Source organism: Eucyclogobius newberryi, unplaced genomic scaffold (assembly GCF_026437365.1).
Source record: "Eucyclogobius newberryi isolate DKJ021-1_F unplaced genomic scaffold, fEucNew1.0.hap1 SCAF_8, whole genome shotgun sequence".
NCBI classification, from domain to species: Eukaryota; Metazoa; Chordata; class Actinopteri; order Gobiiformes; family Gobiidae; genus Eucyclogobius; species Eucyclogobius newberryi.
The window spans coordinates 21,286,337-21,306,115 of NW_027316500.1; the positions used below are offsets into that span (position 1 = coordinate 21,286,337).

At 38.7% G+C, this 19,779-nt stretch overlaps 1 protein-coding gene across 1 annotated transcript in view; it reads right to left on the bottom strand.

Moving 5' to 3' along the window:
- Positions 1–19,779, bottom strand: part of rgs7a (regulator of G protein signaling 7a) — a 78,641-nt gene that overhangs the window by 29,607 nt on the left and 29,255 nt on the right. Inside the window, exons 3-4 of the mRNA XM_072436723.1 lie at positions 8,272–8,368; positions 2,831–2,881 (exon numbers count right to left, since the gene is read on the bottom strand). Coding sequence (XP_072292824.1) covers positions 2,831–2,881; positions 8,272–8,368 — 148 coding nt within the window. The remainder of the gene's footprint in view (positions 1–2,830; positions 2,882–8,271; positions 8,369–19,779) is intronic.

Sequence of the window (19,779 nt, forward strand, 5' to 3'; positions counted from 1 at the left end):
ATTCAATGCAACCAAACCAAGCCAATGAAAAAATGACTGCTGTGTAACAAATGGTTCAAGATCAACAAATGATCTGAAAATATGGGGGAAAATAATGAACACTATAAGAAAAGTCAGTCAATTGGTGTACTCTCAATCTAAACTTACACTAAAGTTTTATCTACCCCTATCTGTCGCCGTAATATGGTTTGAGCAAGCACTTTGCCCTCTACTCTGAACAAAATACTCATTGTGCCAAAGCGTTATGTTAGAAATGTGACTCATAAGCAACAAACATCACCTGCTAATTTGAACAACCTTAATATTTATCATATTAATAGCTACCAACTTTGTATTTTTATGTAGAAAATCAAGATTAGTAGAACTACCATCCTTGGACACTTTACATTTTACTTTAAGACTAATGCAGAAAAGTAACTTAGTTTTGACAGACAAAGAATGGGGACAGATGTATACTTCTTAATGGAGGACCACAAAATGTTGGAAATAATTCTGTTGGAAAAATGTATTACAGTATTTTATAACAACATGTCAAAGTGCACATTATGCACAGGGAAATACTGGTTGTTGGAGAAACTGCTTGTCATGTGGCCTTTCACTACATGTCACTATATGGGAATGTCCTATTATAAATCAATAATTAAAAAACAAATACTGTACTGAGATTAATGAGGCACTGCAGACTGTCTTCAACCCTGACATTCCACTTGACTTGTGTCTCGGGTGTGGGGCACCAGTGATGGCGATAATAGATGGATACTTCCACCTCAAGAGCTCAGCATTCCCTGCGATTTAGAGGCTGTAAATAGTGGAGCCAATGCTCACATGTGGCTGGTCATCAGAAATGGTCAGAAACATATTAGAAATGTCATTTAAATGGTTAAAGGAGGTCTTTGATTTTTCAGTGACTTTGAGTTAAACTGTGGTAATGAAACAAACGTGAGAGTGTAACTTTTTTAATCTTTTCCATATTTTATTTTACACGCACTAATTTGAGCATAGTCTGCATATTTTTACTGTTATTATTCTAAATTGTTTTATGTTGTATTTTCCCGCTGAAGCAAGATCCTAGTTTGTGAATTGTGTTTGCTGACAATAAATTCATTTGATTTGAGAGTATTATGTAATATCTTTGTACAGCTACAATTTGTTAGTTTTATTTATTCATTTGGAGGTTTTTTGGACGTTTTGTTTTTCCTGTACCAAATCTTGTATCTTTATGTACTCTATCTTTTATGTTGTATAAATAAAAGCACTGCCTCATATAATCCACTTACGTTAATTTGGATTCTGTCAATTATTGTTTATTTTCTAGTTTTTTCTAGTTTTTAAAAATCCAAGGCAAATCTTGATCGTTTTAGATGCATTATCTAGTTTACAATGTACACTTAATGCAAACAAAATTAAATTAATTTTGCAATAAAAAAACCACAACAGATCCTTCAGCTTTAAGACATATATAACTATTGACATTAATGTACAATGAACTCAACATGCCATACAAGTAGCCTGAATGGTCATACAAACTAATAATTATCTCACAGCAGATATTTACAGCGTGGTGTAATTGAATAAAACACTTGAACTGAATGCAGTTATATTTTTATAGAGAAGGCGCAATCAAGGCAGAGTGGCTAACGTTCTTGCCTCTCATTAGAGATTGTGAGTTTGACAGTCTGGCCTCAAGCAACCTTTCTCTGAGTACTTTCATATCCCACTTCTGGGATACTCAATTAGAATAAAAAAATGTTGTTGCATTCTGTGGCCCAGACTCACACATGCATATACAAAGTTGAGTTGGCTCAACTTGGCGTCTTGTATTGTATTGTTTGTTTGCATTATGCACACAAGAGCTAATGCTATAGCTGAGAAAATAAACCCTAAATATCCTCTCAAAATATCTAATATTGTGAGGCAGATATAAGATAAGATAAGACAATAAGATAATCCTTTATTGTCCACACATGGGGAAATTTCATTGTTGCAACGCAGGTAGATACAGATAGATATAGATATGAGTCCTGTCTGTGATGCGTGTCCCTCTGTCATGTTTCAGATTAAACCTCAGCGTGAAGTCGCGAGGGCCACAGGAGACCAACATGAACGATTTTGATAGTATCTAACTGGAATTTTCCTGACAAAGCATTGCTATTGTGATTAGATTTGCATTTTTTCTGTTTAACAATGGTGGGATTTTGTTCAATGTCCACATTTTAAACCCGTCCAGGAAAATTAAGACTGAAATCTGACCTGCTAAACTGAAACAAGAATCACGTACTTGTAGAGGTCTAACTACAGAGTCAGAAGGTTTTATACACACTAAGACATGTTGTTTGGAAAGATTGATTCAATTGTGATACGTCTTGCCACACAAGACAAAAGGCTTCAAATATACTGTTGCTGACCACAGAGTTTATTCACATTCTTCCTCTTATGTGCATACACCATGCTTTGGCACATCTCCTCCAATTGTGCCAAGAACGTGTGTGCAGATTGGACAAATGTACCGTGCTGACCATTGGCGCACTGGTTACATTTTGGAAGGAGGTATGTGATTACTAAAGAGAAAAGGGCGGCACCACACCCATATTTCAAAGAGTGAGCTTAAAACAAGAGAAGAGAGAGCGGACTGTTGCTGCTGCGCCTTTGGGACACACAGAACACATCAAAGAGCTGAAAGTTAAAGCCTTCCTGTCGGCTCCCTCTGCACCTCAGCCATATTTTGCTGTTGATAATGAAAATTCGTCACAGCTTAGAAACCTTTGTCAACTTTTACAAAAATCAAACAGAATTACACTTGAAAACTGAATAAAGATGTATGAAATGTTACCTGGGTCTTCAATGTCCAGATTCTTGGTCATCCACTGAACAATTTCAGAACCTGGAATGAGACAAAACCCATAGATCAGCAGCTGTACTAATAACATTATTGTGGAATTTCCTGTATCATTTTTTATTGAAGCAGAGCACTACATAAACCATAGATCCTCTGTTCAGTTTTAAAAGGAGCTTACTGTTAAAATTTGATGTTAATATTTTCAAATGTGGCAATAATTAAAGCCCCAATCCTAATTCAAAACACTGCTTTCTGCATTTACAGAGGATAAATAACAGAAGCAGTGGCATTCTTTGCACCTTCCGTCATCATCAGTATAAAATGCATACCAATTCCTCTCTCTTTGCACAATGTGGGTGGCTAATAGGCCCTGCATGATCAAATATTCTCTTCTGACGCCTCCTGAAGGACGCCTTCCATGGCTCCATGCTGCTCATTAATATGAATGGAACATATAACATAGTGTGAAACAGCTTTACAGCACAACATGCAAGACAACGAAGACTAAAGAGAAATGCATTTATATTTTGCAGTTACTTTGGTGTCTTCTTTAGACTCATGTTTTTTTCAATGTCAGCATAAAAATAGCATAACGAATCATTTCTAGTAGTGTGCAGGTGTAGTTGAGGTGCGGCGCTGACTAAATGATATGCCCTTATGTCAGAAAAATATATCTAATATTGATTCTGCTGCCACTGTGTCTGAAGAAGCCAGTGCACAGACATCAGATGATGCTGAGGACTTGGGAGTATTGTTAAACCACTGATACAATATTATCGAAGTGTGAAAAGGAGAAGGTACGTGGTTTGAACTGTTGTAGTTCTGATAAATCGGACAAAGTTTTCTTGTTGTATCCAAGTCTTTGAAGTGTGTGCACAAGTTTTTCAGGCAGCAAAGCCAAGCAGGGTGGACTGCAGTCGCACAGCCGTCCCAAAATGTAACACAGATACAGATTAGACACTTTCTTTGAGGTTTGCAGAAGAAAGAGGCTGACAGTTACACAGCAGTTTGATTAAAGTAATAAAAAGTCCTACTTTTACAATATTATATGAGGGAACACTTAATCTTTAATAAGACAGAATTAATATATACATACACTCACATACATACCGCTTTTCCCCATTAGGGGTCACGGGGAACTGGAGCCTTTCCCAGTGGGTCTTGGGTGGGGTATATTGTGTGTTATATTATACATAATATCATATATATATATATATATATATTAATATATGATTCATGAATATTGCACGTGTATACATCATATTAATAAATATTGCATGTGTGGTATGAAGAAGGATTAGCAGGAAACAATATTGAAAATAGCTTTTTTGTATGAGCGAGTGAATAGAGAATAAAAATACCTGAATATTGAACACTTACATTAAAATGTATTTTGTAACATATCCTAATGCATGGTTCAGAGTACTGTGAACACCTTCCTTCTAAGATGCATTTTATTCTAGTGTAAAAACTAGAATAAGAAGAAAGAAACATTGTATTTTGTTCTGTGGCACCACAAGAGCTGTGTTTTCTATTTTTGTCAGAAGTGCTGTGCCGTTTGAAGCCTAAAGTGTGTGATCAATTACCAAAATGTATTCCTTTGATTTTAGGAAGGTGAATTGGAATACCACCACATCAAAGATTAACTGTACTGGAACAGAGTTACTCAAATATTACATATTGAATATATATTTTTGGTACAATGTATCCGGAAAGTCAGTAATTCCAAAATGGATCAGATTCATTATTTTAGCTTCAGAAGTTCTGCAAAGAATAATGGGAGAAACTGCCCATAGATAGGTGCAAGCTTGTAGCATTATACTCAAAGACTTGAAATTAGTGCTTCAATAAAGGATTGAGCAAATGTTGTGCTTTTTAAAACTGTATTTTTATTTTTTGATAATGTGTAAAGAATTCAAACAACCTTCTTTCACATTGTCATTATGAGGTTTTGTTTTGTGTGTAGAATTCTGAACCAAATACGGTTGAAACATAACAAAATGTGTAAAGAATGCTTTCTGATGCACTGTCAATGTAGTTAGTTCCCAACTCTGTGTCTGAGTGTGTAAGCTCTGCACATAGAGACATTGCATAAAACACCACAGTCTGCAGCGTTACAGTGTATGTTGATACTGCACCAGAATAAATATTTTGTTCATCTGTTGGTTTCCACCTGGGATCGCAACAATCATTTTCACATCACGGGCAGAAAAAAGGAGCAGGATGCAGCATGCCCCGTGGACATCTTCACACCCGCCCTGTTACAGTGGCACCTTTGCTAAATATACTCGGATCTATTATTGTGGCGCACGCTGTCAGGTGAGGCGGGTGTGATGGGGAGACGACAGGAGCAGAGGGAAGATGAGGGCGACGTGAGTCTTCTTCATTCCATCTATATATATGAACACTAAGCATTTAACATTTTTGATTCAGATGAGATCCTTCCTGGATTATCATCATTAATATAGTCACAATTTCACACTATCACAGTTGACCCACTTTCCCCAGAGCTTAAATGAGATGTATAAGGTAATCCTCTATCAAGACTGTTTCCTGAATTGATTAATATGACTCTCAAGTTGATGAGCTGTGTGTGTGTGTGTGTGTGTGTGTGTGTGTGTGTGTGTGTGTGCGTGCGTGCGCGTGCGTGCGTGTGTTTATCCAGTCTCCGGTGTACTTGGCTTCCTAATGGATTATAAAATTGTATGCATTTAAAGTTAATTTGCTGTGCTACGTGCTGCTTAGCTAACATTCAAGAATATCTATAAGGTTATTATAGCAACAATGCCACAAATGTAATGAAATGTAATGTAATGACATGTAGTGAATATTGCTATAAAAGGCTTGTATGAGTCACTAAAAATCATAGCAACTGATGTGGACTTTTGAAAACAGCATTGGTTTCCGGTTGTAATGCAAAATGTGCTTTGGTCACATTATGTAATTAGAGAGCAAAATCTATAATGCAGCTGAGGTCAATCTCAGGGCTTGAACAATAAAGGAAACGCTCGTATGTGTTTTGTACTGTACAGAAGTCGGAAGAAGACCTTGTCAAACATAATGGAGTCTCCAGTACTGAGCAAGGATCATACATACTGGAGTAAGAAATGACACATGTACCTGTTCCCGCTGTATCAGGGGATATTATTATTTGTACAACTGGGTGTTCCTAGCAAAGTGATCTGATATTTTTGCAGCGATGGATAAGACAATACAGTAAGGAGCGTAAATAAACCCACACAACTCTGACGTCTTCAGCTGAGCAAACCTGAGTGACACAGCAGTATTTATGCACTGATACTAATCCTACATAGTTTATTTCACTTGGACCAGAAAAAAGAAAAGAAGAGAAAAGACTTCATTTTTATGACTCAGCTTGAACACGATCAATATTTTAACAGCACAAGCTAAGGTAAGTGGCAGCCTTAGCGACAGTTTACCATAAATCTTTATTTTAAGAACGTTTTATTCAAAATCTCACATAAACAGTGCTTTAAATAGTGCTTCTGCTTTAATTCAGTCGTGTTGATTCAGTGTATTGTGGCCTATAATGACCGGTCCAGAGGGGGGAAAAAAGCACTATGATAACGTAGTTGGTTAACTGATTATTGACCACTAAGGGCTCCAACAAACGATTGATAATACTCTTTGAACAAGTCTCCATAGCATTTACATCCTGTTTTCTCAAACCAACTTCACGTCCTCCTTTCCAACATCCAACATCTTTCTTCTTGGGTCTTCCTCTGGACCTGGGAAGTTCAACATCCTTTCCCACTGTGCTCAGTACTCCTCTACTACAGATTTTCAAACCAGCTCACTCACCCACACTTAACTGTATATGAACTTTCCCTCCTTTGTACTTATTCCTAATCCTTCAAAGAAAACGTCAGCATCTTCATCTCTGTAACTCTGCCTACTTTTGCTTCTTGAAGTTAAAGTTTTTCATCAAAAGCCTTTGTTAAATCACACTGACAAGACTAGTTATGCTTAAGAATCGACAATTGCAATGCACTTTATGTCGGTGTCTCCCAGTCTGCCCTTCAGCTCGTACAGAACGCTGCAGCTTGTTTTCTAATCAACACACCCAGACGTCAGCACGTCACCCCAGCTCCTTTTGCTCTCCATTGGCTTCCTGCTTCTTTTAGAATTGATTTTAAAATGTTACTTTTAGTTTTTAAAGCTTTAAATGGCCTTGCACTCCCGCCGAGCTTTTGTCTGCTCGGTCAACAAATCAGTTTCTGCTGGAAGTCCCCAGAGCCAGACTCAAACCCTGGGGCGATGGTGCTTTCGCTTTCTCGGTCCCAGACTCTGGAACAAACTGCCCCCCGACATACGCACACTCACACACTTTTAAATGACTTTAACACTCAGTAAAGTAGTGACACTTTATTTTGTACAGTTTGTTTAACATAGCTTTGTGCTTTTGTATTGCTTTGATTTTATTGGGAAGCTTTGGCCACTTTGAGGGCTCTAGAAATGAAGATTGGGTAGTTGATTGATTGATTGATTGATTGATGTGTTATACATGGTTTTATGTTTTTTTTTACATCCATTGATTTGGTAAAGGTTTTTTTGTACTGGATGTCAGATAATGGATGTTCCAATATTGATCATATTTTCTAATGTCAATATCAACATAAAAAAATCTATGGCAAAGCACATTGCACATCACAAATATGAAAACTTACTTTGTGTGGGATATAATAACATAACTTGTTGTACTGTTATGGATATAGAGCCCCCTCTTTAGTGATCTATTTCCATTACAAATAGAAACATATGTGTGCAGATGTACTGTCCATCCTTATGCCTGACACAAATAGCACCACCTTTTTTCAGGCTTCAAAACAGCACAAAATATTAACACGCTTGCTTAGTTTACAATCTGAATGTAAATACCTTGATAATAGCATACTCAAATATATGCAGATTTTAGCTACTGTATGTGTTGTGTTGTGTTGTGAATGCATTTGTGGAATAATGTTCCGTCATTAGAGTCCGGCTTGTTGCATTTGTAGCTTTTTTGGCACTTACACAGACTCGTCCAGGGACAAAATCATACAAAATAAAACCGCTGCCATCATCAGCACTAAAGCACAAATGTCATCCCCTTTCTGTATAGATCCTGCACCTTCCTCATTGACCAAAACATAAGGCACAGGTTTAAGCTATAGGTTAACCCACATACATTCATTTGTGCATTTTTCAACTCAAAATAATATCTCCCCTGCACCAAATGTCATCACAGTTTTTAAAGGCTTGAAAATTCAATATAATCCACTTGACTTTGTGCCACTTCTAGTGTGAACTGCACAGCAAGCAAATCTCAAAGCACTTTGGCTCTTTTGTTTGGCAAGCATGAGGCTTTATAGTTGGGCGCATTGTGGGTGGGAGCCAAGAGCAGAGACAGAAAAAGAAAAAGATAAGGAGCTTACCTGAAAATACACTGGGGATTTTGGTCAGGAAACTTTTCACCGTCCGGATGGGGATGCCGTTCTTCTCATCCTGCATGCGCGCTATTACTTCCTCCATCTACAATGAAAAACACAGAGGGATGCTTCTGTTAATACGCATCGACTGTGGAGACAGGAAGAGGCTGATAGTTGATATATGAGCAGAGAAGGTGTTGAAGCTCATTACTGGAACAGCGAGTGCATTCATGTTTGGCTCAGTTGTTTGGAAGAGTGGCAAATTTGGAATAAGGGAAAATCAATTATTTGTGCAAGAAAATAGGGACTTTACATGTGAAATGCCAATGTGTGAACCTATTATAAATGTAACTGGCATCATTTATATTTCATACAGTTTTGATTTGAACAAAATGACCAAAATGTGAAATGTTTCCTGTGAGCATGGATGGAGTTATTGGAATATGCACGGCAGTCGTCACAAACACTGTGCTGTTTTGTTATTACACCTCCCGAGTTCCATTTTGACAATTCTATCTGCTTCCCATCATTTGTCACATAAAAATGCCCAGTGAGAGCCATTGTCAAATTCTTTATTGTGGTTTCTTGTTCATATCCATCATATCTTATTTGTGCTCTGGCAGAAGCACTTTTAGGTTGAAAGAAAAACGCATTGCCACACAATATATACAAACAGTACGTGAGATCTACACAACACAACTAGATACAGGATGCTACATGCTAAGCCAGGTAACACTAACTGGTCAATTACATTCAATCATATTCATGAGTTTATATCTCTTGTATTCAGTTTGATGTGTATTCTGAGGCACAAGGTTATGATGAAAGCTTGGTGTGAGTCAAATGCCCTGAAGTTAAGGCTCATCCCAGTTCGAAACTGGAGGATAACTGACAATGATGGAGCACAGTGCTGAGCAGCAGTGTGCAAGAGAAATCAGGATTAGGAAGAAAGCTGGGGGAGAATTCATAAACATGATTAAAAATCCATTGAACCTGACTGTTTACATTGACTGAAGGCTTTTTTTATTGCTTGTTAATACATTCTTAACTCATTACATAAAATAGTAGCAAAAGCCTCTTCTCTGCACTGGTTGCACTCTACGACTTTTTAAAATGGGTTTAATTTGAAACTAACCTCAAACAACTGTCTCATTATTTGCTTCCACCGCTGTAATGTTCCGGTAAATGCAGAAAAACATTTTATTGGAAAGGTTTGTACAAAAACATTGACGACAAGTTTAGCCTATTCTAGCCTATAATTGAGATATTATAGTTCTTAATGTTGTAAAGAGTTTTATAGCAGATTATTTTCCTGATCTACACAGACTTGGATTGTGGACTTTGCTACATTATAAATTGTGAAGAAACATAACAATCCATGCCTCAAACTATTTTCAGATAGTTGTCAACTGGATAAATGAACTTGGTAAATGGTGTAATAATGTCAATTCCCTGTATCACTTGTTCATTTGGTAATTACTAAGTTGAACCATTGTTTTATAAACTCTTTGTTCATTCAATGTTTAATTTAAGTCTCATGTTTAATTAAGGTCGTGGCAACGGTGTTAACAAATCTAACAGTCATTTGTGCAAACCGCAGACCAAACCTCATTTTCCGAGCATTTACTGCCTTGTTTGTAGGTAACTGTACACCGTGCCTTCTAATTAATCCCAATGCACTTTAGCTAATGTCATGTGTCATGTGATTCACTGTTCGGTGCATCCTCGTATCTGACATTCTTTGGGTTATGCGCCACCGCAGCCACCGCAGCAGCACTCATCCACCCTCCACACACCCTCTCCACCTCCACATGCTAAAATGCCACCAGTGGGGAATATTCAGCCTGCAAATCTCTTCAAGTGGGGCGTTTGGCGACTCCCCGCCCGCCCCGGCGCTGTTTGACTGTTTCTCCACAGCCTCTTTGCCGATAAAGAGTCCACACTGTGAATCATTGAATAATAATGGCGCCACAGAACATACAGTGCGAGCTCTGGATCCGTGTGTTCGCAAAGGGGCCTTCAGCACTTCAAAGACTGTCTCCCAGGGTACTCAGGACGCAATCACCAGCAGCTTCTGAGGGTCTGAAGCACCATTTGAGGCAAAACAAAAATCAAACTGGGCCCTACATCGATGAATACCTCTCCGACTTCTTTTAGGTGCTGCTGAGTGCATCATATGTCTTTCTATTTTGACTGATTATTCACAAGAAAAGTGTGGGGCTAAAAGCTTACCTATCCCTGGAGGTGCTTTTAAGGCTCGTGCGTTTGTTAATCATGTTCAAAGAGAGAAGAGAATGTTTTGGACCATTTGAAGAACAGAGATGTAGAAGAAAGGCATTGGTATAACGTATGCACCACATTGTTTTGGTGAAATAAGTGCAGGGCTATAAGTCGGTGTAATCCCTCATTCATCCAGGAGTGTTCCATTGTAGAAAAAGATTCAGTTGTATCATCCAAACTCGATAAAACTAAATAATGTCAACATTTTTCTTTTTTTTAAAGAGTCCAGATGACTACAACTGAATCTTTTTACAATACAGGCCTATAACTAGTTTTGGTTTGGATCCAATGCAAAATGTATGATGTGCACGACATACAATCATATCTCAATAAACGTTTAAGGTGCACTAAAGTAAAGTGCTTTTCTTGTGGAGGGGCTGAAGCTTATCTTCATGGAAACAAGCAGGTAACACCATCAAGCCATGTTACGGGTAATATCTGTGGAGAGGCGACCCTGCTCACAGTAAGAATATGTGTGTGTTTGTTTGTTTGTCTGTTTGTTTTGGGTATTTTTTTGGCAATAAAAACACATAATTGTATAACTACGTTTAATGCCATACTGTGTAGCATTCCAGAGCAAAAACATCTCCATGGAGACGGTCAGGTGGTTGACCCTCCACCAGTTAAGTTTTCAGAGCTTTTCAGAACAGTCAATATTACTCTGTCACATTCTGAAGGCTGATTATATGTGCCTGTTCTGCTTATATAATAAAGTGAGCGGAGAGAGCGGGACAAGAGTGAAAGATTGAAATCAGTCATTTCTTATATGTTTTTCAAAACAGCATGATGCCGACCCAACAATATACAAAGTCAAATATTTACTTTTCAAGACTGGAAACATGTACTAATATACATATAATGTGGTACGTCCTGTAAAGGTCTTCAGATCTAAGCAGTCAGTCCCATGTTTAGTGCCCATTTCCATAACTTAGTAAGGGCAACATTTTGCTCAATTCTGAACTTGACCTTAAAAAAGCATCTCTACTGTGAGTTTATATATTTTATGAACCGTTCTCTCTAAATGCTATTAATGCATGTTATATCATAATGTTGCACTGAAACAAGGATTTTTATTGCTTTCATAACTTTCTTACTTATAAGTTCCTCTAAAATGTTGTGGTGGTAACGGCCTCCTCAAACTAGGCAAACTCAACATGCAAATCACCACCAGTTAAGTTATTTGAAATAGCATATTTTACACTCCACATTACTTAAACTTGCATTCCAACATTTACTGATGTTTCTCATAGATCTGAGTAGGCAAAAAGTGGAGCTGTGCTGGGAATGGCACGTGGGTGGGGGAGCGCTCAGCAGTAACATTAAAGAGGTGTGGAGTCCGTAGTCGTCTGCTGCCTCCGGCACAACCAGAACAGCCTCAACAATGGGCCCCCTCAGCAGATAAAACGCTCCTCTCATCTCATGCACCTCTAATGTGAGAGGCCTCACTGCACTGGAGGTACGGAGGAAGAGTCTAGGAGTGAAAATGTTACATAAACAAATTCATATCACAATGTATTCCAAAATGTATTACAAAAAATACACTTAAATGTATATTGCTTTTTATGTGGCTGTTTACATCACAATAACTTTCACATTCAGAAAGGCTGATTTCATAAAGCTGGTCACATAATATTGGAACAGTCATGTATTAGAAAGAAAGAAAATGAAAGATTTAGTTTTGTTATGTGTCAATAATTGTGAATATCCATTATATTGTGACGTTTCTTCTCATAATAATTGTAACAATTATTGTCCAATACTGAGACATCCCTAATTGAGAGAGAAGGTGTGGCCTGAACACATTACATTTTAATTGTAAGACAGGATTGTCGTCCTGGCGGAAGTCCACCCTCGCTCGATTAGCCAATGACCTTCACTGAGGCCATTTTGTAGGACACGTCACCCAATTCAGTCATAACATCTGGTGCTTGGACGAAACATTGCTTAAGAATCTGCTAAATCTAGGAAAAGTTATATTATTTAACTTGTACTGAAGATAAATATTTCTTCAGTACAAGTGCATATAAGCCCTCCAAAATTCGAAAGCCTTTTGCATAATTCAGCACAATCGGGACAAAAATACAATAAATCCCATCAACTAACAAGCATTATATCGAAGTCCTCCCAAATGCTTTGTCAACACAAATAAATAGTTTGTCATGTATTTACAAAGGGTCATTTGCATTTAGAGTGAAGCCAAAACCCTGAATGTTTTTAACAGACTTTGAAAGAGACTCAGGGGAGACAAACACCCAATAATTGTGTTCAAAGGAATGCACTTTTCGTCTTATGGGCGTTTTCAGTCCAACACAGAGCAAATAGTACGCAGGCAGTGCTGACGTTTCCCAACCTTTCATTTATCACCACAGATTTGACTTTTTTTCGTTGTTGTGATGTGAGCTAGCTCCGAGCGAGCCCACCAGTCCCACTTGATTAAGACACTGGAGCGGCTGGTCCTGGACCACCTCCGCTCTACCGTGAGCTCAGCCGTGGACCCGCTGCAGTTTGCATATCGGCCTGGCATCAGAGTGGAGGACGCCGTCATCTCCCTGCTGCACCGCTCTCTCTCTCACCTGGAAAAGCCTGGCAGCTCTGTGAGGATTCTGTTCTTCGATCTTTCCAGCGCCTTCAACACCATCCAGCCGCTGCTCCTGAGGGACAAGCTGGAGACGGCTGGTGTGGAGTATGACCTGGCAGAGTGGATCCTGGACTACCTCACAGACCGACCCCAGTTTGTGAGAGCCCGGAACTGTGTGTCTGACACTCGGACCTGCAGTGTGGGGGCGCCCCAGGGCACTGTCCTCGCGCCCTTTCTCTTCACCCTTTACACTGCAGACTTCAGACATGACACGGACAGCTGTGTCCTGCAGAAGTTCTCTGATGACTCTGCCATCATCGGACTCATCAGGGACGACGATGACGCGGAGTACAGAGGACTGGAGCAGGACTTTGTGGACTGGTGTCAGCGGAACCACCTCCTCATCAACGCGGGGAAGACCAAGGAGATGGTGGTGGACTTCCGCAGACACCACCCCACTGCCCCCTCACCAGTGAACATCCAGGGACGGGACATTGAGAGAGTGGACTCATACAAGTACCTGGGTGTTCATCTGAACCACAAACTGGACTGGACTCATAACACAGACGCACTGTACAGGAAGAGCCAGAGTCGGCTCTACCTCCTGAGGAGACTCAGGTCTTTTGGAGTGACAGACCTTCTACGACTCTGTGGTGGCATCAGCCCTCCTGTACGGTGTGGCCTGCTGGAGCAGCAGCATCACAGAGAGGGAGAGGAAGAGGCTGGACAGAGTCATCAAGAAGTCCAGCTCCGTCCTGGGCTGTGCTCTGGACTCGGTGCAGGAGGTGGGGGACAGGAGGGTCCTGGCTAGATTCACATCTATGCTGGACCATGAGTCTCACCCCCTGCAGGACACTCTCTCCGCTCTGGAGAGCAGCTTCAGTGAGAGACTGATCCACCCTCGCTGTGTGAAGGAAAGGTTCCGTAGGTCTTTCCTTCCTGCTGCTGTCAGACTTTATAACAAAAACTGTTAGTACTGAACACTCGCAATACTGACCTAACCATGTGCAATTCTGTCATATGTGCAATTGCTGTTGGAATTCATGTGCAATTCATGTGCAATTACTGTGAAATTCATGTGCAATCTATGTGCTGTCGTGACACATATTCATGTGCAATTACTGTCGTGATCACATGCAATGGTATTTATGTATTTATTTGTCTATGGGAGTTTTTATTTATTTATAGGAGATCTTCTACTGAAAGTGTTTTTCAGACTTCCTATAAGTGATCTGTTCTTCTGTATCTACCTCTGTATCTACCTGCGTTACACCAATGAAATTTCCCCATGTGGGACAATAAAGGAATATCTTATCTTATCTTATCTTATCTTAGATTGGAGTGAAAGCACAACCTTGAATGAAGCTACTCACCTTTTCAAACTGAATTAGATTAGAAGTATTATGCAAGACCTCGGGAGAAAGACAACTGACCAAAGAAGGTTCTTTCCTTCTCTCTATCTCGACCGGTTAAACACACAACAAAGCGTCGCGTTCAGCAGTGATCTTAAGAGGTCAAGTATGTATCAAGCACAAAGCAGCGAGGAGATGTGCTGACGCGGAATATTTACTCCATAATGGAAACAGCAGCATAACGGAAACGCTTTAATCAATTTAGTGAGGTCATAAAACTGGAGGTAGAGAAAAGAAGTTAGGAAGAATATAGAGGCTAGAGACAGGGTTATGATATGTATTTATGTAAAGATGTCGCAATATCAACGTTCTAGTGGGAAGATTCATGTGAGAAGAAACATCACAATTTTACGATTTATATGAAATGCTTAGTTTGTGCAATTTTACTGAACAAACTTCCGTAATAAAAATTTGTAAATAGTGTCATATAAACGGAAAAATAAAAAAAGGACTTGACGTTTCACTTTTTTAGACTTTCTTAGACCCAAGTCCTCAGGGGGCCACATCATCACAATGGGTTTTATTGCCAATGTCGGTGAACAATTAACATACTAGGAACTTTCTCCGACGCAAACAAAGTGCACCAAAACACCTGGGAATCCGTTTGTGGCGCCATCTACGCTAGTTTTACCATCATCCCTCACAAGCTCAAAATATTGATGACTCAAATCCCAGAACGCAATTTCGCTGACATCATCTGTACTACATAACACACCGCACATACTGTAGATGTTGTTAAGGAGTTTTAAGGATCTACAGCCACATTAGAAGTTTCAATTATTCAACAGGAAGGTCTGGGAAATTCCCTCAGAAAGGTTTTTGAATATTTCCGACCTTTTTACTTTATTCTGGTGAATGCTAATCCAGCCGGCTAAAGTAAGATTAAAATGTTGAAGTTGTAATGCTATAAAATGATGATGTGATTGAAGTGTGTCAGGAGAAAGGTCATTAACACACATTAGTATACTTACTTACATCAGGCTATTTGTTGAATACCAAGTTAAATACCATATTTAACTCTGTACCACTTGATTGTCACGGTGTATTTGTTAATAATAATAACTATGTGTTGTTATTAGACAGTTATAGCAATCACCACTTAACATGGCTGGATGCGCTCATCATAACATAACACACAGAATGTACAAACTGACCAAACATCAGCAGAACTACAAATATGACACTTTAAAATGTACACATCTCTTTAACTGAAAATATAAAAGTATATGTACTACTTTTTTATCTTTTACTGCTCCAGACTGTTCCGTCATGCCAAAGTAACAAAACAACTTAAATTACAAATGGCATAAGCTTTGACATTACCAATTAACACTAATAAAAAGGAAAACAATGTTAATTTCCATAAAGAAGGAATGGAACAAAAAGTAAAGCTCTGCGCCTCTCTATTGTGAAAAGAGCCTATTAGGGTTTCTATACATGAAATATTGCTTGGAAAGGTAATCTGGTCAATGGTTGTGAACTTGACTTTCACTCAGTGTAAAACGCCAAAACCCGGTCTGCTATTTGCACAGACGACACCTCACTCCCTCAACAAGTTTAGCAGCGCAACATGGCACCAAACACCGCGGCAACAGACACAAAGGCAAAAAAAAGCCTGGATCTAGAAGCCGAGACTGCGAAGCAAATTTCCCACTGAATTTCAATGAGAATAATATACAAAGACTAAACATGCAGACAGTGTAATGCTGCTGCAAACACGAGCAGGCTGGTGTCAATGTTATGCTTAACAGTCTTCATTCAACACGTCATTGGTGGAAAGGGGCGCGGTGCTCGCTAACACAGGTATGTGCAGCTCTTGTCTCGCTGCCAGCCTCAGGACGCTATCGGAACTAATACATATATAAGTTCAAGCTTAAGAGTGTTGTTGAGATTACAGTTTATTTTCGTCGTCAAGTCTTTTCTTATTTCGTTCTTTGGGATATGTTCATTTTGACGTGACGACCACGTACTGTTGTGTTTGTGTTTTGCTTTCATTCTGCTCGCTCACAATGAAGTTGACAAATCAGCCCAAGGTCAGTTGCCTTGGTTGCCATTTTATCATTACAAATAAATGCTGTTACCACTCTACCTGTTGCCGCGATAGCAGCACTACTGCTGTTTGTTACTACGCTAGGGGTCCTTTTATCGCCTCGGGGCCCTAACGCGCTGCTTAGTCCGCTCATGGGCTGGGCCGGCCTTGCAGATTGGAACTAATTGTTACTGATTATTAATACGATTAATATTTTTATGATGATTGTGATGTGTATGATATATATGATATTGTGACCTGGATAATCACGAGACTGCAGAGGCCCATGCAAAAAAAAAACAAAAAAAGCAAAAAGCAAAAATTACAAAAACAAGAAAACTAAAATAAATCAGAAATTATTGTGTCAATTTCCAAACATGCTTGATGTAAGTAGCTTGAATTGATTTTATGCTTGAATTTATATTATGAATTCAAAGCACTGGTTAAAACTGACCCACTATGCAGTTCTCTTGCTTTGTATAATTTTATGTGTAAGCGTGTTTTCATGTAATTGTTAATTGAATCAATTGTTTGATTGAATGTTTTATTGGCATTTTATCTGTATATGTATCTGTTTGTTTAACTGATTTTATGTTGTGTTAACAGCCACTCCTGCAAATGAGAGGTTGTTCTCAAGGGCCCTCTCTGTATAAATAAAGGTTATAAATAAAAAGTAGCAGAGGCAGGTGCTCAATCTCCACTTCATGTTGCTTTGCTGTTTGCTTGTTTTTTGCATGTAAAGCGTTTTCGAGTGCCCAAAAAAGCGTTATATAATGTAAGTCTATTATTGCATTATTATTATTATTCATGACCCATGCTTTATGTAGGTAAAATAATGACCACGCAGCATTGTGTGGTATTATAATGAATTCAAGGTCCTAGTCACCAAACTATACGGCACAGCAGTCGAGGGTTTTCCTTTTGGACTAAAAATACCATGTAATCCATCTAATATGATAAATATGAAAGCGACATGAATCTATAAGGAGTACATAATACCTGACAGCTACAAGCGCCACATATATTGACAATCATCTGGCCTTTCGTTCTTCCTCGACACTGCGCTCCGATCGGCCGCCATGAAGAATACTCCACAGATACAAGAGCCTTCGTAAGTCACGGAGCTCCCACTGATAAGGTTGTTGAATGGATGTCTTGATTCTTAAGTCTGTCCAAGGTTACCACACGTTTGAGGGTTTCCACGGCAACACAGGACACACCCACTTTCGCAAGGACAGCTCCGTCGGACGCTCATATCAAATAGAGATGGAGACGTGAAGGAGTGGGGACAACAAGTGCCTTTACGAGCAGAGATGTGTCTATATTTCACTGTGGTTCATTAGTCGTGAAAATCCGATTACCACGTCACAACAGTAGAATTACAATCTAAACTAAACTATTCACCTTTCCAATGGAGAAATAGAGAAGTGTTTGTAAGTGTTTTCATTCACAAAGTCAGCACACTTTTGGCCATCCCTCTGAATGAGTATCTGCTCTCATCGAAAGGGAGGTGAGTTATCTGCTTTGTTATGCTCACAACCAAGCGCATTTTCCGATTTCCTGCGGTACAAATGAGCGCACAACAGAGAAAACATGTTTTTGATTAGTTCTACAACTTTTCGCTACATTTGGTCATTATTTGACATTCTCCACAGACATCCCGGGTTGTAACTACAGCCAAAATATGCTGAAATGACAAAACAAAAAGCAAGAGGCAAAATAAACCTCTCCTTAAGACCCATGCTGACCCATGGGAGTGGGCCGACAATGTGGAGCTATAATTCTGATTTAAATAATGCAGCAAATAGAGCTGATTAAAGTCATATTTCTGAACTTTTGTAAGTCATTTTACGGCTATTTCAAGTTTGTCTGATAGAAAACCTCAACTAACACATTTAAAACATCGGTAACACTTTAGTTTACGGTTGCTTATTAAACTGTTTATAATGCATTAACAAGCACTTGTTATTCGTTTATAAGCACGTGTCATTTTGTTATTGAGAATAATAGAATAAGCAGCTTATTAATGCTGTTACAAACATGTTGTACATGGTTTCTTAACATGCACATGTTTTAAATTATTAACTTATTGAAGGTATTATAAGCCATCCACAAATAATTGTTCTAGTGCTTATAGATAAGTGTTTATAATAACTAGTTCTTATTAACAGCTTGTAAATAGTTTACTAACTAAGGAACCATATTTTAAAGCATTACGAAAATATCTTTCTTTGGACAGGCACATTTTTGTTGTTCACGCTAACAAACAAATCAATAAACCGAAACAATAATAATAACTTCACTCTTCCTTTCAACGTGTTGGTCAGACTTGTTTTACTTTAAACTTTAGGTAATTAAGTTCTTTATAAACAGACTGAAACCTGAATCCCTTTGGCTTTAAACACTCCCTGAGGTCTCTCAAAGGTCTCCCAAAGGTCTCCCTGAGGTCTCCCTGAGGTCTCCCAAAGGTCTCCCTCTCCTTGAGGTCTCCCTGAGATTTCCCTGAGGTCTGTAATGATGGAAGGTGATGTGTTTTGACTGGTTAATAGAGGAGAGAAGCGGGTAATTATACAGCGTTTGATCGGGCCCAGGTTCGAACTCGTCTTTAGCATCGCAAACAAGAGGCAATGTGAATTTTAGCCACAATTAGAAACAACTGTTCCTGCCAATAATAGTCTGTAATGTGATGGTAATGATCCTGTAGTGGATGAACTTGGAGAATTCAGACCTTTGCAAACGTCAATGGGCCTGTCTTGCAATGGTTGAGATATTGGTAAATGGAGGTAAGCTATGTATCAAACAAATTGGTAATATTGCAATGTTGTTTTGGAGATATGCAAACATGTTTATGATTCATATATATATTGTATAAAATGTCATATAAAAAGAAAATGTTCTCACTAACTAGCATCAAAAATAAATCCCCCAGGGGTCCATAATGTGCAACTTAAAAATACTTCAAAAATTGCTTTGTTTTCAGCTTCAGCTTCTTGAATCATGAATGTCATTATTAATGTTGAAACATATGACACTGCAATTGGAAATGTGCATTGAATAATTCATTATTAAAGAAAGTCTCTTTTAGCATTGACTCGACAAACCATTTTAAGATGGAGTTGAAGGGATAATAAAAGCATAATAAGCATCATGAAATTGCATTAAAACATTCAATCAATATTTATGTATAAACAACATCAAAACAAACCTCATTTTAT